The sequence below is a fragment of the Mercenaria mercenaria genome, chromosome 15 (assembly GCF_021730395.1).
Source record: "Mercenaria mercenaria strain notata chromosome 15, MADL_Memer_1, whole genome shotgun sequence".
Taxonomy (NCBI): Eukaryota; Metazoa; Mollusca; class Bivalvia; order Venerida; family Veneridae; genus Mercenaria; species Mercenaria mercenaria.
Genome location: NC_069375.1, coordinates 54692686 through 54717878, shown reverse-complemented (window position 1 = coordinate 54717878; position 25193 = coordinate 54692686). Strand labels below are relative to the sequence as shown.

General features: G+C 34.9%; 3 protein-coding genes across 3 annotated transcripts in view; 1 reads left to right on the top strand and 2 right to left on the bottom strand.

The window, feature by feature from the left end:
* The window catches only part of LOC123565031 (protein CutA homolog), a 28108-nt gene extending 16842 nt beyond the window's left edge, over positions 1-11266 (bottom strand). Inside the window, exon 1 of the mRNA XM_053525303.1 lies at positions 11117-11266. Coding sequence (XP_053381278.1) covers positions 11117-11215 — 99 coding nt within the window. The 5' untranslated portion in view covers positions 11216-11266. The remainder of the gene's footprint in view (positions 1-11116) is intronic.
* LOC123555014 (actin-binding Rho-activating protein-like) lies at positions 627-3951 on the bottom strand. The gene is made up of 2 exons (XM_045345528.2): positions 3821-3951; positions 627-3678 (listed from the first exon to the last, which is right to left on the bottom strand). The coding sequence occupies exon 2, from the start codon at positions 3580-3582 to the stop codon at positions 2896-2898; it is 687 nt and encodes a 228-aa protein (XP_045201463.2). The 5' UTR covers positions 3583-3678; positions 3821-3951; the 3' UTR covers positions 627-2895.
* On the top strand, positions 11203-22583 carry LOC123555007 (calcyclin-binding protein-like). The gene is made up of 6 exons (XM_045345515.2): positions 11203-11340; positions 15406-15622; positions 16607-16703; positions 17436-17535; positions 18316-18422; positions 21567-22583. Exons 1-6 carry the CDS (start codon positions 11323-11325, stop codon positions 21709-21711), a joined length of 684 nt encoding a protein of 227 aa, XP_045201450.2. The 5' UTR covers positions 11203-11322; the 3' UTR covers positions 21712-22583.
* Positions 22584-25193: the final 2610 nt, after the last annotated feature.

Sequence of the window (25193 nt, the reverse complement as noted above, 5' to 3'; positions counted from 1 at the left end):
TTTCATGTTATGTACACTTTGTATGTTACCTTCATTAAATAAAGATTTTATTATTATTATTATTATCATTACTATTGTCCAGTGTTAAGTACCGTGTTATAATAATAATAAAGACTTTATCTATGGAGAAAACACAATTGGTCATTGACCAATCTGCTAACCCAGGTGACTTTTGGATATCGTACACACGTAGAAAATGCCCCGATTCAGGTACAAATTTGCCTATATTTTCTTTATCACATGGCAGGTTTCATAAGATAAAGAGCGTTGAAGGCAGAAAATAAGTGCTTTCCTCCGCACAAAGCGTCTGTAATCAGTTCTCAGTCCTTTTCTCAAACTCTTCGCCTATCTGAGAAAAGTCCTGAGAAATGATGACAAGTGCTTTGTGCGGAGGAAAGCACTCATTTCGCTGTCTTCTACAAAAATCCGTCAAATACTCTTACATGCATCGAGACGTTTTCTCCGAGAGTATGGTATCGAAAAGTCACGCGGGCTGGCCACCCTGTGGTCCTTCGTAAAGTGTTAGAATCACAGATACCACTAAATACTGTCCCAATACTTGTGTATGATATAGCTTTTTTGGGTGTGTTTTTTTCTTCCTGTTTTGAAACATGAAAATACCCACAAACTTTTATTAGCGTTTTATTCCAAATAAAGTAACACAAATGAAATAAAGTCATAAAACTATAACAAAACGTCATGAAACTATAACACCAGACTTGAGTATCTTTGAAATAAACATTCAACTATAAAAATACAAAACATGCTATTTACAAGCTATTGCATGAAACTATAATTTAATTCTACAGTCACTATAGGCTGCAATTACGCTCAACTGATAATGTCAGTAGATCGTGGAACAAGCAACCTTCATTATAAGCTTTCTTTCAAACTACGAGATTTACTGACAGAAGCTGAACTGAAAAATTTGGACCGCCAGCAAGTTTTCAACTTTCTACGGGAGCATAAGAAAATCAAAGCACTGAAAGAACTGATAGCTAGTTCTTATTGAGTGATATTTCAACCGATACACCTAAAGAATCAACATTTCTTTGTGCATAGACTGGTCATGATTTAAACAATATTGGTAGAGGTCCACAACACTACGCTACATGCCAAATATCTAAGCTTAGTGCATTGTGGTTCGAGTCAAGAAGATTTTTAGAGGTTTTCCCTATAAAACTCTATGTAAAACCAAGTTTGCTCCAGGTTGGGGCCAATTTCAACCATAACCCTAACCCTGGAGCGAAGTGATCCCGAATATTTCGAATGTGAATATAACGTTCATAATTATTCTAGAATCCGTTGCTGTTTGTTTCTGTTGTTTAAAACAGAAGTCCTTAGTTGCTCACACGCTCGCGCAATACCAAGATTATAAAAGGTAAATATGGGACTAGTTTTACACGTCCAGAATATGTGTGATGCGGTCAGGTAGAGGCTGAAACTTGGTAGTTGATTTAGAGCTACTGCCAGTTGCTAAAGCACTTTGATGACGTTTTCGTGCATAAAAATTCTAAAACTTAGGTCCGACCGTGCATAAAAATGAAATATTTTATCCAGTGAATTTTGAGAAAATAATAGCAATCACAAGCGGACAAAGGACGATCACAAAAGCTCAGCAAACGCTTGGTTTAAGTGAGCTCGATATATATGGAATCATTTACGATATACAATGAGAATGTTCAAATACAGAAAGGAATACCTACTACAACGGCTATTTGTAAACTCTTGCGCAGAAATCATAGACATAATATTCAAGCATAAAACTTGTTATCGTCGTTTCCAATGAGTGGCTTAACAGGTGAATAAATGTTTGTCACCTATTTATAGTTGCGCGTTCCGTGTGCATTTTTTAAGTATTACAGCCGGGCGATTGAAAGACTGAAAAATTAAGGAAGACAAAACGTTTCCCGTGTTTTTGAGCAAGTACGACCATCCCTTCCCATTTTTAAATTATTATTTTTATGGAAAGTGTTTTGTTCTACACGTTCAAATTAAAGGTCGTGCGTCTTGCAATTTTATTGGGACTGGTTTTGTCTTAGTAGTAAAATAGCAGTTTTGTGTGAGAGAGATTTCTTCCGACTCCGGCAATGAAACGCAAAATGGAAATATAATATTAATTTAAAAGTCTCATGTTATAATACCTTTTACACATTTACATCAATTAACACATGTTTTCCTTACCTACACACACGTGACATAGAAAAAAATCTATCACATAACGCTATCTCGGAAGTTTTGCTTTTTTCTTGGGTTTCAACAATACACTGATTCAATTATAGATCCTAAGGGTACCTAGCTTCCGTAAGCTCATGCGAGATCTGAATCCACATTGGTGTCGAGTGATTCGAAGCCTATGACCTTAACCATTCGGACACGGAGGCCGAAGGCCGTGTGTAGATAAATAATATCAATACCATGATTATCATAATAGATAATCTTATATAACTGATATACAGATCTATGGCATCAAAACTAATATTTTACAAATACCAGAGATCTAGTTTTTCTACAGATTAAAGAGGCAACAAACAAGTTACAATTTCTTCTTTAGCATTAAACATTAACCGTAAAAAAATGTGTACGATTTCAAAATGTCATAAATCATAAGTTCGAGAAAATGAGAAAATGTAAATGAAAAATGTTCGACAGATTCCTAACAAAAAAAAAAGCGAAAACATAAATCACAACTTCTTACAAATGCGTATCACATTTTCTTCCTTCAGTTTTTATTTAATCCATTTCTGGTTTTAAAAATCCCTGATAAGAACCATAAATCCAGTGTCTTTAAAGTGATATAATTTGAAATAAAGTTCTCCGTATGGAATTCGAAACTATATGGACGCTTGACTGAGGAACTGATTTGGTTAGCATGGTCCATGCACGAGTTTGTTATCACTGGGCACTGTCTTTTTCACTGTTTAATTCCTCCCGCTCTTTCTGAAAATCTATATACCTTAAATTTAACTCATCTACTGTTGGCACTTTGTATAATTTGATTATGACGTCATCATCTTGTCTTTGATATAACATCTCTCCTGGAAAGTCCAACAGTCCATGTCGTCTGGCTCGAACCAAAAGTCCCACAAGTTTGTCGTTAATCCTCTCGTAAGCTTTGAATAAAATCCCAAACTTAACTTCCCAGGTGCCGTCTGCTTTTTGTACACCACATGTTCGTATGGTGTCACAGCATTCAACTATATTATTTGCAATGAAATTTTTCGCTTTATTTCCACGATATTCTGTTAAAGTTCCCTCGACCGGCCGACCGTATTTGTCGTCTGCTTTTGTAAGTTTTGTCCGTTTGTCTGCGCCCTTCCAGACAGCCCTGGAATTTTGTAAAACATCAATGTACTTGTCTCTGTTTTCGCCCCAGAACTCACTGAACGGGTTTATAAGTCTATCAATCTGGTGGTTGTCTATTCTCTGTTGCCAAAAACTCCAGTTCTTTCTCATTCCATCCCGGTCCACCATGCCATTTCTAACTTTTGGTGGTCGCTCTGGTGTGCTGATTCCAGAAGGAATATCCTCGTCTCCACTACCATTTTTGAAGAAGGACGCGTCCGACTGACTTTTTATCATGTTTCACAATGAACGAATGTCTAAAACTTTGTAGATATATTCCAACTAATTGTGTTTTATATTTCCTGCGCTTCGAAAGTTAATTGCTATCAAGACCTGAAAGAAAATCAAGGTATGATCAAACTATTTAACAGAATTTTAAGATATCTACTTCTACGCGATATTTACTTTTCTTTAAATTTGGCACTGTGCTAAATAACTTATACATGTACAAGAAAAAGAAAATACAGGTACTTACCAGTTTTTTCCCAAAATACACGGTAGTTCTAGAAACCGTAAGATATATATATTACAACGTTTGCATTGTGGATTCGCGTATATACCGTACATTCTCGCACAGGTTCTATAGTTAATCAAGCCAAGAGAGAAACAGCTGAATACAGGCCAGATTTTAACGAATAGTAGAAATCGGACAAAAGCACAAAATTTCATTTGGCAATTTAAGCATTGCCAGACACTATTTTATAAACGACAAAATTAAGTTCAAACAGTTTTCGGTATCAAAGACTATCAAACAGGTCATTACATCATCAGAAGATAAAAAGTACACAGGTTTTTTTTTTCGATAACTCGACAGTGCTATGTTGTTTACAAGACAATATAGGCAAGTAAATGAATCAAATAATAAGAAAAACCCCATAGCGTAGTGATAACCAGCAGTATTTGTTGCTTAATTCAGTTTTTTTTTTTTTTTTTGGTTATTTTCGAATATTGCATGGGTCATTTCTTTTTTATATTATGTTACATTTCTTGTTAATATGATTTACATTCCATTTTAGAGCACAAATTAAAAAAAAAACTAATCTACTTCACATCGTTTACGAAAGAAATGGTCAAAAGAAAGCCGTTGCGGGAACAATGAAGCGTCAACGTTAATTAGGTAACTTTGACGTATGACATACAGACGTAGTTAAAGAAATAGTAGCTGTTAAGATATTTTAAAGAAATAAAAAAATCACAATCATGATTTGAACCACAAATATTCTAGTTCGAGTATGCAATCAAGTGTAAACATATGACGTCTCTATAAACTGCGCTACGTTTTCGATAAAAAATAAGTTACTGTGATATATCTAAATTAGTTAATTGTCTGCAAAGTTTGGCACAACTGATTTACCTCTGAATATGTGTCATATCTGACGACGGTATCACAAAAGCCCCTTTTTTTCCATATATTTATTATATATATTTATTCCAGTCTGATTTCAATGATAAAACAAAAACTCTTATAAGTGGGTATATTTAGTTGCTGGAAAGTTCGCAGCAGGATGTCATACACAGGTAATATACAGGAAGATTCTAGAGATAGGCTGCCTCATTATTTGGCATCATCATCATCTAACCTGTCAGATGTGGAGTGTGCTTCCCTCGTGCACAGCACATGAGTGGCAAAATTTTCAAGTTGCAAGGAGACCCTGGGGCATGTCCCCGCATGGATTTTTTTCTTTTTTTTAGTGGACGCATTGGTCGAGTGGGCTTAGACACTTTCCTACGGAGGTGAAGGCCTCGGGTTCGATTCTTGGCAACGTGTTCTTTGGGCAACTTTGCCAAAGCACTTTAGCACGTTTGTATCAGTCGGCCAAGTTGTAAATGGGTATCAGTATATATTGCTGGGGATAACGGGTATAATTGGCTTTACCTGTTATAAAATAGGGTCGCTCAAATACTCTTCAGAGCTTACGTATGTTCGTTGTTTCACAAAGCGACGGTAAATAAAAGTTAAAAAATACCTTTACCTTTAGAAATATTTCTTCCCATTTTGTCATATTTTGGACTAAATAGTAAGTGTTGAAACACATATTTTTACAGTCATTTAATCTTACATCGACATAAATATATAAATGAAACTCAACGTCAAAATGGAAATTTTTCGGAGACGTTCTATCTAATATTTTGCAAGACAAGATGCTGGTATTGCAAAATAGTTTAGGTCGCAGAGAATTAGGTCGGTCGCAGACGAACTAGACCCTATTTATTTGTATATATGAATCTCCAGTGATCAGTTTGGATTGCTGTACAGTTGGTTGGTCAGTTCCGGATCATGGGGGTGGGGGGAGAGGTCCGGATCACAGCACTGTTTACACATATATGTCGAAGATAACCATTTACTTCTTAGCATGATTATTTGCTTCAATGTGGGAAATAACATACCAAAATATAACTTTTGCAGATCGCTCGAATGTGAAGAAAAGTCGTGATTTGTCAATCTATGTGATCCGGAACTCACACAACACGGACACGACACAATCGAGAAATTATTTTTTAAACCATATGAAGATAATATTTTTATTTATCCTACCCTCATACAAGATATAGCATAAAATCGGCCTGCCTAATAAACTTTGCTTTATCTACAGGGGTGGTATAGTACGTCATCAGCAAGTGCGCGCAACACTTCCCGATGCGGCTTTTTATGTCAAAACACCTCGATTCGGTGAGTAAACTTGCGATTATTTCATTCGTAACGAACAGCTTCGGAAATGTCATATAGTCTAAAGTACCCGCCTATGTCTCTAGTTTATCACTGAAGTTTGCATTTTTCAACAAAGTCTTACGTTTAAGAGAACATTCGAGCACAATGCACTTCATGGAAACACTTCCCCATCCACCGCACTATATTATATCGCATAAGAAGAGTTTTCATGCATTTCTAATGACCCAATGCCTTGACGGGTGTTCTTTTATGGCAAACGGAGCCCAGTGATACCTTGATTAAATATCGGAATCAATAGTTTCAAAGAAATCAGTAATATAAAATTTCGCCTTCCCGGTTCACCAGGTGAAACGATGCACTTCCCGGCTCACCGCCCGTGTGGCATCGTGATAGTAATTTTGAGTAATCTTTCAATTTATTTTGACGCATGATACTTAAGTTGCCATACCAGCAAAACAAGTACTTAGCAATGAACGTTTATGTCAGTAATGAACAGTGCTTCTTTTACCTTGTAAGGGCTATGTTTTGACAGATTTACTCTTTCTCTTTCAGATCACAACTGAAAAGACCTGAAACAGTCGTAACTGTTTATAAGAATTAAATTTTGAAGCCAAGCACTTGGAGTTCAGCAGTATGATATCCGTGGACAGATGAACATAAACTGCATATAGTAATCGGGAATGAAAAAATTATACGTCAAAAAATCAGAATTATAGAAAGAACAAAACCCGCTTTTTGTGGATGTTTGCGACAAAATGTCAGAAATGAAGACCACAAAAGAAGTCGTTTTTTGAGATTCACTCACTGGTAATATGTGCAGACACCGTTTAAAACAGCTCACTGCTACGTGTGACCAGTACCGTACAATATGTAGTCATGAAGAACTTTTGTAGACGGAATTTAATTTTGCGTGACTATGGTGCTTAAAACAATTGTGATTTTTTTAAAGAAACATTTTCATCTGTCTGTGTTGAAGTCACAGAGTCTTGTTAGTGCATCTCCTGTTCTAAATATCATTTGACAGATTTTGATGAAAGGCAACAGCAGTTTGAAACTTTGTATGAAATATAGTTGACACTCATAACGGATAGAACACAACCATGTAAATATTTTTGTTTTCTGTATGTTTCGTTCAATAAACGTTCACAAATTACATATATAGAGATATTGCCACTATATCAAGTTTTGTGTTACGACATTTTGGAGTTAAAATATAAGTGTAGTTGTGCAAAATCTCAACATTTCTAATCTAATAGTTTCAAGAGTTATTATATTCCGATTTTTGTTGATTTTGAAGCATAGGCAGTGCATCTCCATTTCAACATATAATTTTCATAATTACAAAACATGTGCATGGTGTATATCATGGCAATATACGTTTTAACGGTAACTTATAAATTAACATTCAGAGCTTTCTTTTCCGTGTTATTCCTTCCTCTATATATGTTGACACAGAAAGCTGCTGTTGTCTATTCAAAAACGTAGATGAAAACAAACGGCAAATTAAAATAAAACACCTTTAATTTCATAAAAACCCATGTTGTTGAGTGTATTATGCATTTTATAATATGCGATGATAAATTACCAATCGTCTTTATCGTTTTTCTTTCACAATAAAATTACCTCAAAAGGTTTTTTAAATTATTTTAAGATTTCCTGTTTGTCTGAATATTACCAATTGTTGAGAAATGTGACATAGAGATGTACACTACTTTTTGACCGAAAATAAAGGGTATACGAAGTGGAACGACTTTGTCAGATACGCGATCCTAATAAAACTTGTAAATATATTACATGAGCTGATAAGGGTTTGAATACAAAATCAGTAAAATTTCCAAATTTGAATAATCTTTATACAACAACATTTTCAACAACTGAATAGTTTAAGAAAGTAATATAATTTACATTGCAAGTAAAATTGTTCTACCGGTGTTCAAGCTCACTACGAGTTTTATGCGTTAAGATTTGCCAGCAAAATCTGAACATTGGTTATTATCAAATCCTGAACCGTTTCTAGTGTAGATTCAATCGATGTCCCATTCTACTAAGTAATTATAATTCAGTTGCTGTCCTTCTTGTTCTTTCCCTGTGTACATCTAAAAACCCTTTGATACGAAAATTTCGTTGGCGCGAGACAGTCATTTCTCATTTTCCCGAGCAATTGTGATGAAACACGTGGCCCCTGAAATGTTAAACAAAATTAAATAGCAGCATATCATTAAAAACTAAACTGCATTGGGGCGACTTAATGCCTTTAAAATTATATCAAATGTTGTTCCTTAAAAAAAACAGCACATGATAATAATTTTACTATACAGTTTTGCTTTACTTAGCATGATATTATCAATGCATGTACTTATTTCTCTCATCGAGTCTTGCCTTGAACTCGAGTTCGGAATCAAAGCCATCCTACTCGATCATTTTCGATGACATGCCATATGTGTTATCGTGAAAAAGTAATAAAGTAATCAGAGTAACGAGTTAACGAATGATTTCCAAAATACTTTCTATTTAAAGTGAAAACTAAATATCATCACGTGTTGAAATGCCTATCTATGTACCCCTGATTAAGGTTTATCTACTGTTAAATTACTGAAATTAAATCAGTTATTTATATCCATACCTTCAAACAGCAACCAACATAGTCGTGTTTGGTACAAGACCTCTGAGCGTAGAAATATTTGTCTTTGGCAATTCTGTTAGAGGATGTTCTTCACTTCTCAGTGTTATATCGTCATCTTTTCGAAAATATTACGTCAATTATGTCTGTCATGCCAATCACTCAGCAAGCCTTTTTAACAATATTGACAATTCCATTGATGAAGACTAGAAATTTTGTTTCCTTTTTCATCTTTCATGTACACCTAAAATAACAAATATAAGGAAATGATAAACATATATCATAGTATACAACAAATGTTCAAGATATGTCTCATTCTTTTAATAATACCTTCAAATGTTTAAATGAAGTTTACGGACCATCTAGTACAAGCACTTAAACGATTATTTATTCCAGATAATAGAACTTTCAGGCAAGGGTGGTCACATTTACATGAGCGCAATCCCGATTTTAGTCAGACTGGAAATTGGTGAGCCGGGAAGGACATCAATTCAGCTGATGAACCGGGAAGGCGAAATTTTAATTTACTGATTTTTCGGAAAGTTTAGATTCCGATAAATAATCAAGGTATCACTGACATCTGTTTACTATAAAAGAACACCCGCCAATGCTTGGATTTGTCAGAAATGCATGGAAACGCTTGTTATACGATATAATATAGTGTGGTGAATAGGGAAGTGTTTCCATGAAGTGCATTTTGCACGAATGTTCTCTTAAACGGAAGGCTTTCTTGAAAAATGCAAACGTCAATGATAAACTAGACACATGTGCGGGTACTTTAGACTATATTTCATTTAAGAATCTATTTGTTATCAATGTTATAATCGCAAGTTTACTCACCGAATCGAGGTGTTTTGACATAAAAATGCCGCATCGGGAAGTGTTGCGCGTACCTGTTGATGACGTACTATACCACCCCTGTAGATGTCAAGATATCACTTTTGCGGGAATTTTTGAAATCACATATTTTATCAAATTTTGCATTGAAACCGTCACCATTGTATTGAAAATGCTTGAACTTAGAAAATGAGTGGTCAAATTATAGGTTTTTATCCAGAAACAAAAATGTTATTGCTATTTTTCATTTTTACAGCACTTCAGTCGGAAAATTTGAAAACAACTTTTTTCTGAATTTTTCATAGAAACCGTTATCATTGTAGTGGAAATGTTCTAACTAAGAAAATAAGTTGTAATATCAAAGGTTTTTATCCGGAAACAAAAAAGTTATTGCGATTTTTCAATTTTATCCACAAATAGAATTGCACATGCAAACGTCGTATATGACGTCAAGTCTGCACTCTGTTGCTCTTTTCAACGACTTTTCTCTATTTTCTGAACAGGTAGGATAAATAGAATATTAGATTACTGTCTGAAAAATTTAAATTTATTAGGCTCGTCTACGAAAAAATATAAGGCTCGGCACAGCCTCGCCTAATATATTTTCTTCAACTCGCCTAATAAATTTAAATTTATCAGACAGTAACCTAATATTCTCTATATTTCCAACTTGGCAGTGTGTAATGATTTGGTCGGATGAGAGAAAACAATTATTATTTCACAGGTGCCCCAGTGCGTTATAGTTTTATTCTAAAATGACCAGGGATAGACAAAAATGATCCGTAACTGACCAAAGTGGTGACACCACTGTTACTGCTACAGTATAATTATTTACTTTGCATTTTCAAACCAAATGTGGCGATTTAAAAAGCAAAAGGATTTTCCTTCATCCCTGTGCAAAAATGTGTTTTAAAAATATATTTTCGAAGCTAAATAACAAATATAGCCCTTAGTGATCCGCCTCTGACTATCTGCATAAACACGGGGAAGTAAGTATTCTGTTTGGCTCTTTTATAGACATCGAGAAAAAAATTGAAGGACGATATGTTTCGGCGAAAAAAAAAAGCAGTTTAGGCCCCTATTTATAAAATGGGTCGGTGCGGCACCTGTGGTGTTTACATTCTGATATTTCACGTTGTCTACCTAGGCTAAATTAGGACCAATCCTGAAAGAAGCGATTGGCTACATGATTCCTACAGTAGCTTATCAGGATGGCTTTATCTCTTGTGATCTTATATTTAACAGTTGCCAGCGACCATTGAAAACATATATTGCTACGGACTTCGATCTAGTGAGTAGGCTAGTGTAGCCTGTAGGCTAGCCACTAGACTGGTCATAAGTTTCAGATTTTGTTATTATTCCTTTTTATGTAATACTGACAAATGCCAGTCTATTTTACAGATTTTCCCAGCGAACTGTTTGTAATAGTATCAGAATATGACATTGGAAATTGATATATTGACTGGCTATAGCCTATTCATAACTTTACAAATTCATAGTCTGGGAGCTAGTCTAGGTCTTACTGGTGCAGTTCGTTCAAATGCATGCATTACATAAACTCGAGCACGGCATTGCAAAAGCCCAAAGACCCTTTAGGAGTTGGTTATTACGGACTTCAGCTATTATAATCTTTTAAAACTTACCGCAACACCTATGCAGCACCACGCACTCCAATGTTTACGTATATCGTGTACTGTATTCTGCATATACACCCTGTGTTTACATATGGCAAATAGTTCCATAAACAAAAATGATAAATACGAAAACAAGTTGCGAAATGGACTGTACTAGCTCTGAATGAGTCCATGTGTGGGGCAAAGTGAAAGTAGAAAATTCCAGAAAGAAGACAATGGCACAAACAAATGAGGTATAGGCCTATTCTAATTTAGACTAAATTGGTTTCTTTGTTTTTTAGAAGTACTGTACCCAAACAGAGCGATATTTTCGGAAACAATTTTATTTATAACTCATTGATATAATGTAAAGTAGATCTAGCCCTTACTTTATTTAGTTCAGAGACAGAGGAAAGATAACTCTTGCAAACTGAAACTGATATACCAATAAAAGAAATTGTTCTTTGTTTCTTATAAAATTCAGCTACTTCAGAACAATTTTGTTACGGTTTCTAGATTTTCACTCCGTTGTAGACCTATTTTCCACAAGATATCCATACATTTGCTTCAAGAAAACGAAAAGAAAAAGGGGTGTTCAAATCAAATCAAATCAATATTTATTTATTGTCGGTAGATAAAATAATTGAATAGTATGCAGTGAAATGCAAGTCAACTGAAGTCAGGTACCCTCATATTGCCGCATTTCAGAAAGCGGTCCGCAGAATAAACACCCTACTTTCATTTTCAAGTAAACAACTCGAAAATTGCGAATATTAGCATGAAAAGTGTCCTATTTTATGTAAAATTCATTCCATGAGAGAAATAATGCCCATTTGGCCCCCAATTTACGCGCAAATGCGCGAAAAATGGAAAAATTAGTTCTATTTATTAGAGACTTCTTTCGACTACACCACAGAAGCACATTTTTGACCGAATTACTGCATTATAACCTATAAGAAATATCTTTTATCAAATTTCATAACATTTTCATCCCTGTTTTCACGAAAGATGTAATACCTAACATGTTAACAAGTTTCATTGTGAAAATTCGAGATTTTAGAGAAATATAGACATTTAAGTGAGGCCACCCCCTACCAATTTTCTGGGCTAAATTTAGGCTCTATGGTCATTTCATTGTAAATTTTGGTAAAAGTTTCACCTGTATGCATTATTTTTCACTTTGATTCTGAAATATCGTTCATTCCGTCATGAATATGACTCAAATGGAGGCATTTTGTGCTTTTTCACACATTCTGGAGACAAAATATTGGCCTTTCTATTGCAGAAATTGCTGCATAAAATAGGCGCATCTACTCAAAATATGGTCAAAATTCAAAATTTTCAAATTTAATGATTATTTTGCATTGAAAACATCATTTTATAACATATACAATCGATTTATGACTATTAAGACTAATTGTGATGTGTTTCGAGAAAAGTCTTATTTCAGTTCTTATAAGCTATATACCAATAAAAGAAATTGTTCTTTGTTTCATATAAAATTCAGCTACTTCAGAACAATTTTGTTACAGTTTCTAGATTTTCACTCCGTCATAGACCTATTTTCCACAAGATATCCATACATTTGCTTCAAGAAAACGAAAAGAAAAAGGGGTGTTGAATAGTATGCAGTGAAATGCAAGCCAACTGAAGTCAGGTACCCTCATATTGCCGCATTTCAGAAAGCGGTCCGCAGAATAAACTCCCTACTTTCGTTTTCAAGTAAACGAATATTAGCATGAAAAGTGTCCTATTTTATGTTAAGTTCATTCCACGAGTGAAATAATGCCCATTTGGCCCCCAATTTACGCGCAAATGCGCGAAAAATGGAAAAATTAGGTTCTATTTATTAGAGACTTCTTTCAACTACACCACGGCAGCACATTTTTGACCTAATAACTGCATTATAACCTGATAGGATTTCAACAATAGAAAAATAAATAAATGCTTACAATCACTTTTTAGTAGGGCTGTCATCGATAAAAATGATATCGATGTATCAACGATTTTTTTTTGTCGATCGATTATCGATTCCCATTTTCAAAAATCGATATTTTACAGGGAGAAAAAACTACCCAAATAAACACTCAGACCCTAAAAAACAACTTAAGTTCACAAAGTTGTAAATTTGGATGAATGCAAAAAAGGAGTGAAGGCAAAATAAAAATGAAAGATGTTATTAATTTTTATGTATTTCTTTTATTTCATAAATACAAATACAACACAATCAAACAGAAATATGGAAAGTAGGCAATAAAACTTAAAATAGCATTTACAGGAAGGTATATAGTATTAATATATGAACAAATAGGTCGTTAATCTAAATTAATAATCAGTATATCGATGTATCGTCGATATTTGTCTTCTGATATATTGGTATCGTCGATACGCCTAAGACCCAATCAATGACAGCCCTACTTTTTAGACTAAGTTTATTGTGTTGCTTAAATGCTGTAAGAATTTAAAACCTAAAACTTAAATGGTGCAGGTTGGAAACTATACTGTATTATTTCCAAAGTGGAAGTACTTTTTGTAACCTGCATTTGAAAATTTTACTCTTGCTGGACAGCCATATATTTCCTACGTTTATTTAGTTGATTAATTTGTGAGTATGTTATGATAATGGTTAGTAAAAATCACGATATAAACGGTGAAATCAGCCAGGTAATACACCAGACCAATTTGAAATTTTATTTACAAGTGTGTATATATAAACAGACAACATAAGCTCTGAAGAGGTGTACAACTTCTAAAGTTAACGGGCAAAAAAGGTTTTCTGAAACAATGAACATAAGCTCTGTAGAGCTTTTGAGCAACACTATTTTAAGAACAGTTAAAATCAGTTATACCTTACCCCCAGCAATTTGCTGATATCCATTTACAGCTGGGTCGACTGAGGCAATAGTGATAAAGTGCCTTGCCCAACGACACACTGCACAGGAATCAAACCCTAGGCTGTCACCCCCATAGGAAAGCGTCTTAGCCCTCTCGATCAGTATGTCCACACAAATATTTGGTCAATGCACAGAAAATCTTGTATGTCTGTAAGCATTGTTCAGTCCTGCATCGAATAGCATTGGCTGGTTTTTCATTTGCAGTAATATTAGAAAAATACATGATTTGCTTACCTGTGTCAATGTTTTCATACTACATGCATCCATCATAACCGTAAACCACAACAGAAGCATTTCCATACATAACTGACTGGTTATATTTCTGGAGATTACCGGGCATGACATTGTAGAAAAAATTTCGATCCAAACTTGCAGAACTATCTTTTAAAACAGACGCGTAGTCAGTGCAAGAGAAAGATTTTAACAGAAGTATTGACAGTGAGATGTCAAAATGAGAAAGTGAGACTGAAAACAGTTAAAAGTGTTAGATATGCAGACAAGAGTAGTAAAATCAGGTTAAAAACACACTTTGCTGCAACTAATTGCATGTATGTATACTGCTTGCTTGAAAGATTCAAGCGTGGACAGGATAATATTTTTAGATGGGAGTACTTGTGAAAAGGAAAATTTATAATAACTGGAAATTGTATGGATTTGTCTATTGGCCAGGGTGTGTGTGACAAGTGATTCTCCTGCGAATTTTTCAAACTAAGCTGGGACAGGAATAGCTACTGGTGAATGGACAATTTTGTAAAACATAATTAATTTTTGCATCAGTTATTCTGTTCTCCAAAGTCCTTAAAGGCACTGACCTCCAGATTTGGCTAAAGATGATCTTTCTTAAAAATTGAACTTTAATCATATTATGAACATTAGAACATGAGTTTTTGTTTGTAAATTATCTTAAAATATCCCAAATCAAGGGGGTGGGAAAAACATGCCTAAGTCGGGAAATTCCGGGAATAGAAAAAAAAAACCTTTGAAATGTTCCATCTTGACTGCAGTCTCAGCTTAAATAGAAAAAAAGTCTTCAAGAACCTCTTCACATGAAAGACCAAACTTGATCTGTAGCAACCTTGTTTTGACTGCTTTCAAGTTTGCTCTATTAAATGGTTATGCTGATGCATTTTGGCTGCTATTACTGTATCAAACAGAAAAAAATGTTGAAATAGATTTTATAGAACTGCTGATTGGATTGATCACTAAACTTGTTGAGAAACTAAATCAAAAAGTGAAGGTCCTGTAAATGTGCACTTTGTATGAATATTTGATGATTTATGAAGACATTAAGTTGTTCTAAAACTGCGTTAAAACTGAACTGCTGTAGTTCATGGCCATTGTTGGGCACAAAAATACTACTAGAGATCTGCTGGACCTGTAAGAAATATGTAGAGCTCTTGTATAAAATTATTTGATATTTCACAGCTTAGACTGGATGCTGACGAGTTAAGGAAGTTAGTTGATGCAGCAGAGAGACAGAGAGTGAAGGATATATTGACAATAGAACTACGGAAGCTGGAAACAGAGATTTCTCTTAAAGAAGATGCAGCAAAACAAAGTGAAATGTCACAGTCTACACCACAACCTGTCAAACCATCAGTCTCTCAAACACGCATACCTACAGTTGATATAAAAAATTATGGTATATCAAGATTTTGTTAATTTTCAAAATATATTAATGCCCCTCTTTGAAGAAATGTATATATACATGTTATTTTCCTTATGACAATCAGTCTCTCTGCCGGTGGGTTGTCTATTTTGATTCAGAATGCTTGGTTTTATAAAAGTCAAACTTCATAGGATGCTGAGCTGTATTGCTTTGAAGGTCAAAGGTTAAGGTCGCAGTGACTTTGTTGACTGAAATATTTCTGCTCAACACTTCTGCCTAGTACAGTCATCTAACTTAACAGTACTGTTCATCTTTTTGCCACAAAGATTGTCCGCACAACTCTTCTGACACATTGGGGCAGATTTACATCAGACTTCTCAAAAGTTATCATTGCCAAGCCTAGTTATGCATAATTGAGCCGCGCCATGAGAAAACCAACATAGTGGCTTTGCGAGCAGCATGGATCCAGACCAGCCTACGCATCCGAGCAGTCTGGTCAGGATCCATGCTGTTCGCTAACAGTTTCTCTAATTGCAATAGGCTTTGAAAGCAAACAGCATGGATCCTGACCAGGACTATGTTGGTTTTCTCATGGCAGGGCTCATATGTTTGGCATGTTCTGGTTTCGTGATCTTCAGCTAAGTTATGGCCCATGATTAGTCAAATTTCATGATGTTAATATCAGGGTAAGTAACATTAGTAATTTCTTACCAGTAAATGTTTTCAGATAGATAAGTTACTAAGTATGACTAACAGTGGTCATTACTTATTGTAGATGTAATGTAGGTCAGTGTATCATTATAAATTTCTGAAAATAGGACATGTCTCTTTTATTACCATTTTCAGTAGAATTGAAATTTGTTGGGGTCATCTGGCTGCAGCTTATCTGGAACTGAAATATTTTTGCAGCTAAACCTCAGATGTCCTAATAAGCGTTTTCAAATTATGAACCACATTATGCTTTACTTGCCTTTACAGGTAAAATCATTATTTCACAGTTGTTCTTGTATATTCCAGCATGGGATCAATCAGAAAAGTTTATGAAGATATATGCTACAGTAGCAGGTGTAGAAACTGTACCAAAAGAGCAGGTGACCTGTACCTTCAACAGCAGGTAGGCTGCAACACTAACATACTGTTAGGACATACATTGTTTGTCAAGATTTCAGTTGCATGCTGGAGTGATGAATGTTAAGGTCTCTGAATCCTTAAATTCATACAGGAAAGTCATTAAATGAGTCGCGCCATGAGAAAACCAACATAGTGGATGCGACCAGCATGGATCCAGACCAGCCTGCACATTTGAGCAGTCTGGTCAGGACCCATGTGTTCGCCAACAGTTTCTCTAATTGCAATAGGCTTTGAAAGCGAACAGCATGGATCCTGACCAGATGCAAAGCAAAGCCACTATGTTGGTTTTCTTATGGTGTGGCTCAAATAGAAAAGGATGCATACATTTTAGAGAATCAGTATTTTGGTGCATGATCAAAATTATATGAATCAAATTACACTTGTTCACAGTGACTGAACAGTTTCTTAAAAGTATTTGAGAAATACTTTATAACAGCTTAATCGCTCGATGTTAACAGGTTAATGTTGGTAAACAGTAACTATGTTCGTGTAAATCCAGGATTTCAGGCAACTAGACATAAAAATGTAATGAAAATTGGCAGCAGACCACATGAATTATTCAAATAAACTTGGGTGTTCAAGCCAGTGATGCTTTAGTGAATGGTGTATCACAATACCAGTAAAGTTAAACATTGAGGTTGTTTCAAAATTCAAATAAAACAAATCTTGCTATATAGTATAATATCGAAATTACATGATAAAAATCTTATTTCAGATCCTTCAGTCTTCGATGTAACAGCGTAAATAACAAGAACTACACATGTGAGGTGACCACCCTAATGGAAGATATATTGCCTGATGACAGCTATTTTAAGGTCAGATATTCTTGCAGATATGAATAGATTCATATTCTTTATGGTGCCCGCCCGCTTAGCTCAATAGGGAGAGTGCAGATCTATGGATCGCTGGGTCGCGAGTTCGATCCACGGGCAGGGCGTATGTTTTCTGTGACGATTTGATAAAAGACATTGTGTCTGACATCATTTGTCCTCCATCTCTGATTTATGTGGGGAAGTTGGCAATTACTTGCGGAGAACAAGTTTGTACTGGTACAGAATCCAGGAACACCAGTTAGGTTAACTTCCAGACGTTACATAACTAAAATACTGTCAAAAATAGCGTAAAACCCAAAACAAACAAACAAATATGCTTTATGCATTTACGTCATCATTATATTTAATTCGGCAATATATTTGGAATACTGTTCACTTGTCCGTCACAGGAATTATCTTTAATATTTCTTCATTGTTGTCAGTTGTACCAGGAAACACGAATTTCATACTTACATGACAGAAGCCGATATTCAGCCACTTCATAATTAAAAACAAGGTTATTTTTTCCTAATTGTGGCAGAGAAACTTTCCAAAATGTGAGGGGAAAAAATATCCTTTTTTCTAATTTGTCAATTACATTTCACTATTAAGGAAGTAATGAGCTCATTTCTTTTATCTGCAGTGACCTTGTGATGTTAAAAATGGGTGCTATGTAGCAGCCATATGAAGAAAAAAAAATGATTGAAAAAGAAAATTTGTTTTTCCGTGTTTACATACATAAGATTGTGTAGCATCTTTGGAAAGTTTCACATTGTTTTACAGATCAAAACTGATACTGTCCTGATAATGTTAAAGAAGAAGGAGACAGGCAAAACATGGCCATATGTAACACAAACTGAGAAGAAACTAAAAGACAAGCCAACAAAACCGTAAGTGTCTTGTGTTTTTATGAAACAAAGGATACTGCACTTTCATAGCAAATTAGTTTTAGCATTTGCAGAGGAAATAACCTGCTGTAAATTATTATTTTCTATTTCTTGGTCCTTACTTTGTTACCCATGTACCAGGTTTGGTATTAGTAATTGTCTCATCAACCACTTTCCCACGGATAAAATTCATATAATACGTTTCTTCTTAAAGCTTGTTGACACACAAGTCACAACGCATTTGAAGGAACATAATTTCCAAAATTATTGTGATTGTAAACAGAACCGAAGCGTTTACTGCTTTGCACACACTTACCGATGATAATGCAAATAATTTTCTTTTCGTTGGAAACTCAAAGACTGAAGGAACATTGTGTTTTTCCGACATCTGACCGTCCACAAAATGTGCTGAACATAGCCTTGCATTGTTGTTGAAGGTGAATTTCTTCATCACGGTTTTTACACGTTTTATCCATGTTCGTCTCAAATTAATGTCCGCTGGAAATCTATGTAACACAATTGTTCGTCCATCAACCACTTTCCCACGGAAATTTGAACAAACACAACAATAATGCCTTTTTTTCTGCGTTGATTTGATAATACTTGTAGGAGTCGCCATGTTTTTTCAGCTGATTTGCTCACCGGAAGTGAAGCATTGCACAGAATTTATCTTTTATGTGAAGAGCTCTCTAAAGGGGCGTAACTGAAATATGTACTTTCCGAACTGGGCTATATTGTGCTTTTGCAATGCACAGGATACATTGTCCAAAATTTTAACGTCCCAAAAGGGTCTTGAAATATTTCTTCTTTTTTTCTAGCAGGCCAAGGTTCAAAGTGCCAGTTATTCATGGTCAAGGTCACAAGGACAAATTGTCCTAGATATTGTACATTTTATGCTCCCTGAAGATTTTTGGGGAACATATGTTACACACTTCTTCAATTCATCCATCCCAACATTCTTATCTGGGTAATTTCCTGAAGATCTCAGAAACTTCACTGGAAAATTCACTTCCAAGATGGGATGGGCATACTGTCCTTGAGTTTAAAACAGAAAATTTCTGCTCAGTAACTAGCTCAGATGGACCTATTGTCACCAGATAGGTGTTTAGTTAACTTAAATTGAGACAAAGGTTTAGATTACAGTTGGGGTCAGTATGGTCAAGGTCATTGTTACTTAAAATAAAATAAAATATTACAGACTTAGTAACTTAACCTTTAGCCTGCTAAATTTCTATAATGGACTGGTCCATCATTCAGTTTTGGCAAAACCATTTATTATTCGAAGGGGTGTTCGATGAAAATTTACTGACTGAATAGCGAACAGTGCAGACCATGATCAGACTGCACGGATGTGCAGGCTGATCTTGGTCTGCACTGGTCGCATAGGCAGAATCAATTGCCGCCAGCAGGCTAAAGGTTAAGATTGGAACGAGATACATTTGTGAAACTTGACTTGTAGGTAGCTTAGGTTTAGTTGGGTCTGCTTTTGGGTGGTTAGGGGTCAAGCTCAAGATCACTGTAAATGGTTTCCAGGCAATATCTTTTGTTTGAGTACACTTATTGTCACCAAACTTGGTGTGTAGATAGCTTTTATCTACATAAAGAATGAGATTTGATTTGAAGTCACTTGAATGAAGGTCAAGGTCACTTTCATTTATAAATTGATAATAGAAAAACATTGCCTTTCAATAACATAAGTTAGGAATGAAATACCATGTTGAAACTTGGCATGTAGGCAGCTTAGTTGGAGGTCACACTTGCGCTTGCATTTGGATATACTCGGGTCAAGGTTACAGTTACTTAAGCTGGAAAAAGTGGTTTCTGCTCAATATCCTCAATTTGGGTACCCTTATTGTCACCAAACTTGGTGTGTAGATAGGTTTTATTGAGACAAAGGTTGCAATTGTATTTGAGGTCACTATGGTCAAGGTCATTGTTACTAAAAATAGAAAATGATTTCCATTCAGTATCTTTAGTTTTGGTAGACGTGTAGATGTCTTGAGACATAGATTGAATATTGTTGTAAACCTCAGCAAGCTCTTAATTGTGATATACACTACAACTCTGCAGCTGCTAGTTTTATGAACATTTGTATTCATATCAAAATAGGTGTCAAATACAGGTTTGCAATGTTGGCGCACTACTTCTTATGTACTGATAACGAAATTTGCATAATACTTCATAGAAGCAGTTTGAAGCCTTGTTGAGCATATATTACTGGTTTTATTATGGAATAATGTTTCACTGAGTTATGGCCCATCAATTTTTAGACATTTATAAATCCAACATTCTTTGTCCGATTACCTATTTATTACTGTACAAACACTATTGTCATAACCATATTGTCTTAGGTAACCTTGTTTTTAGCTCGACTATTCGAAGAAAAGGGGAGCTATCCTACTCGCCCCGGCGTGAGCGTTAGCGTTAGCGTCACACAAATGTTAAAGTTTGCGTACCACCCCAAATATTTTCAAAGTCCATTGAGATATTGCTTTCATATTTTGCATACTTGTTTACCATCATGACCCCAGTCTGTAAACAGAAGCAAACAACTCTATCAAGCATTTTGACTGAATTATGGCCCCTTTTCGACTTAGAATATGCTTATTGTAATGTTAGAGTTTTACTCATAGCTTATATTATACTATCAAGCACTGAGAATAGTCGAGTGCTGTCAACTGACAGCTCTTGTTGTCAAACATCTTCGCTTTAACATAATTTCTATTGCAATATTGACATAGACAAATTTATACAAAGCCAAAAGTTTTGATTTGGCAGTGTCCTCTGAGTAATTTTTAGTTTTGTGTAACTTTATAGGGAAGTAATAACCTTTAGCCTGCTGGCAGCAAGTGATTCTGCCTTTGCCGCCATGTAGGCTGATCATGGTCTGCAGTGTTCGCTATTCAGTCAGTAAGTTTTCAGTTAACACCCCTTCAAATAATAAATGCCATTAAATCATGTATTGCCCAAATTGAATGAAGGGCCAGTCCATTTTAGAAATTTAGCAGGCTAAAGGCTAATTTGATTTCAAACATTCCTACATTACCTAGGAAAACAAAGAGAATGATTGAACTACAGGTTTTATACATTTTGTGAAAAGATATGTATGTGATATACTCTTGTTGAGACCAGTGTGTTTGTTTTCAGACCTATAGATAAGGAAGGTGACCCGAATGACAGTATGATGGCCCTGATGAAACAGATGTATGATGAGGGAGATGATGAGATGAAGAGGACTATAGCTAAAGCTTGGACAGAATCTAGGGAGAAAAAGGGCGACATGGCTTTATGAACAGAATAACACACAATATCCTTGAAAAAAACAATGGGACAGACGTTTCTGGAGACTATCTGTATACTTTCTGCCAAGTGAAATTATACAAATGTTCTTCAGACTTTGTACTGAAAAAAGTACCTGCCAGATGTTTAATAATTGTGTGTAGTTTAGTTTGTAATCCTTGTATTCAAATACAGATTATGGAATTGATGATGAAGGAAAGATATTTATCAATTGGCTCAGTACTGTAGTTTAATGGTATTGCTAAAAGAGAGTTCTATGCAATTTTTTTTAATTTCTTAAACACAAGTCTTTAACTTTATATAATAATGAAAATATTGCATAAATTTGCATAATGGCTGGTTATCCACTTACATCTGAAATCACAGCAAACTTTCAAGTTTTAAACCTATGTATCACTGCAGGGAATCACATGATCAAAATAATCTCTAAACCAGAGTTATATTTTGAAGAATATGAATATAAATTTCCTACCATGATAAGACATGAAATTTAAACATAGCCTAACTTGTGACTGATGAAAATTGTTAAATTATTATGTAGTTGACAATAATGATAGATATCCTGTAATTACAAACCATCAGGAAAATAAGAATTCTCAGTTTCTTTAAGTGTTCCAGATAATCAGAAGGTGATTTTGATTTAAATCTAAGTGGTTCTATGAAACATCTCTGTTGTCATATGATAGGCTATATTTTAGATTTACAGCAAAAGTTGCTTCAATATAATTCCATATTATTCATAAACTTATTTTGGTTTGGAGATTATTTTGATCATGTGATTCCCTGTGTATACTTGATTGTCATTATTGTGTTTTTGTAATGAGTATTTTCAAATTATTTGTAATAAAAATAGAGAAAACTGGACAGTTGATTTCACTAATTCTTGTCATGGTGTACATTATTGAAGTAAAATGTGATTTTCATCCAATGAACCAGCTTATGATTAGCTGATAGTTTACAGGCATTAACCCAGGAAAGTTCATCCCTATCATATTGTTCTTTACATTGTCCAATTCATATATCTTGTCACTAAGTCGCCATATGACCTAAATTGTGTCGGTGTGACGTTAAACCCAACCAAAAAAAAAAAAAAATGTCTTGTCACTATATCACATTGTTCTTTACATTGTCCACTTCATATGTCTTGTCACTTTGTCACATTGTTCTTTACATTGTCCACTTCATATGTCTTGTCCTACTATGCCAGTCAGTAAAAGTTTAAAAAATGTGTAGGGTTATTAAAAGTTCTGTCATCGGGTGTCCAGTACTTATCCTACTCTATAGATTTACTTGCGATCAGTTCTGGTATCATTTGTGCCCATAACTCTAATAGGCTTATTTTCAGGTTTGTTATGAGGAGTAACCATAAATTGTCTCTCCCGGAAGGATGTTTTAAGTTTTGTCATTCAGACTCTGTGACCATTTTATGTCAATTCGCTGTAAAACCCATCTCACTCACTCACAATTACTTTGCTTTGCCTGTGTGGCTATTATCAGTTCTGTAATTGAGGATGTCCGAAACTTGTCATTCCCTTTAGAGTTATAATCAGTTCCAACATAAAGACTGTCCAAGCCAGTAGGATTATGATTAGTTATGTCTTCAAGAGAAACCATAGTTTGTCCAGGGATGATTGTCATCAAGTATTTAAGCTTCTGTCATCCCAGAACCTGCCCTTTCCTGTTCAATAATTTGCAGTGGTTTCAATAACTGGATCCTTATGGCAGGGTTATCAGTTCGGCCATTAAGATTGTCCATAACTTATTCTTTCCTGTTGTTCTTTTATACAGTTCTCCCATTAAGATTGTCCATAACTTATCCTTTCCTGTTGTTCTTTTATACAGTTCTCCCATTAAGATTGTCCATAACTTATCCTTTCCTGTTGTTCTTTTATACAGTTCTCCCATTAAGATTGTCCATAACTTATTCTTTCCTGTTGTTCTTTTATACAGTTCTCCCATTAAGATTGTCCATAACTTATTCTTTCCTGTTGTTCTTTTATACAATTCTCTCATTAAGATTGTCCATAACTTATCCTTTCCTGTTGTTCTTTTATACAGTTCTCCCATTAAGATTGTCCATAACTTATCCTTTCCTGTTGTTCTTTTATACAGTTCTCCAAATAAGATTATCCATAACTTGTCCTTCCCTGTTGTTCTTTTATACAGTTCTCCCATTAAGATTGTCCATAATTTGCCCATGCCTTTACTGTTATTAATTATTTTGTAATAACTTGGTGAAGCCTGTGGAGCTATTATCCTTTCTGTCATCTAGAAGTTGTTCATAACTTGTCCTTCCATATAGGGTTATTTTCAGTTCTGTCTTCAAGAGTGTCAATAGATTTTTCAAGCCCAAGGGTTGTTTTAAATTCTTTCAACACGAGTGTAGATAACTTTACCTTTTCTGTAGGTTATTATAAATCCTGTTATAGCTTGTAGGGTTAACAAATCTGTCATCAAGTGTGTCAATAAGGGTTATTTTTCTGTCATCCAATGGCCATGCTTTCATGAAGGATGTAGGGCTATCGGTGTTCCATCATCAAAGTTGTCCATATCTTCTCTTTCCCTATAGGATTATTTATCAATTTTGTCATCAAGTGTCAATAACTTGTCCTTTCCTCTTGTATAATTAACATGATTATTATCAGTTCTATCAACAATAGAGTCCATAATTTGATGAAGTCTGTAATTTTCATTCAGAATGTCCACACCTTGGCCTACCCTTCAGGGTTATTATCAGTTCTCTCTTTGATAGTGTCCATAACTTGTCGAATCCTATATGGTTGTCAAATCTGCCATCAACAGTGTTCATATCTTCTTCTACACTGTACAGTTATGTCAGTTCTACCACCGAGTGCCCTTCACTTGTCTTACCCTTTAGGGTTATTATCAGTTCTGTCATCAAAGTGCCTACTATGTCTGGCCTTTGGTATTTAAATTATATTATTGACATAAGATAGTTCTAATTACCGTCAGCTATTATAATCTTCATAGAGATTCATATTTCGAGTCCTCTTGTTTTAAATCTAAGTAGTTCTATGAACATCTCTGTTTTATCATGAAGCTATTTTAGATTGACAGGTAAATGAGTGTTCGAAGTTTTCCCTAGTTTTCAAAACGTTATTTAGGTTTGAGATTATAATCATGTGACTTCCTGGGTTCGACTCATTGGCGTTGAATTCTTAGTGAGGCTATCGTGGTGCTGATGATAATTATCAGAGGATCTGGGGTAATCCCAATAAATGAAAGTCACAATGACATAATGTTGTTCGTACTAAATCCTGTCATTGAATGAATCTTAAAATGAGTAGAAATGGATTTTCTCAATGAAAACAAGTTAATGATTATGAATAGTTTTCAGACCTTAACCCTTGAAATGTTGCCCTAAATTCAATTTGTTACTTTACAATTGACCAAATAATTTCTATTCCACAAGTTCGCCATATGACCTAAATGTGTCGTTGACGTTAAACCCAC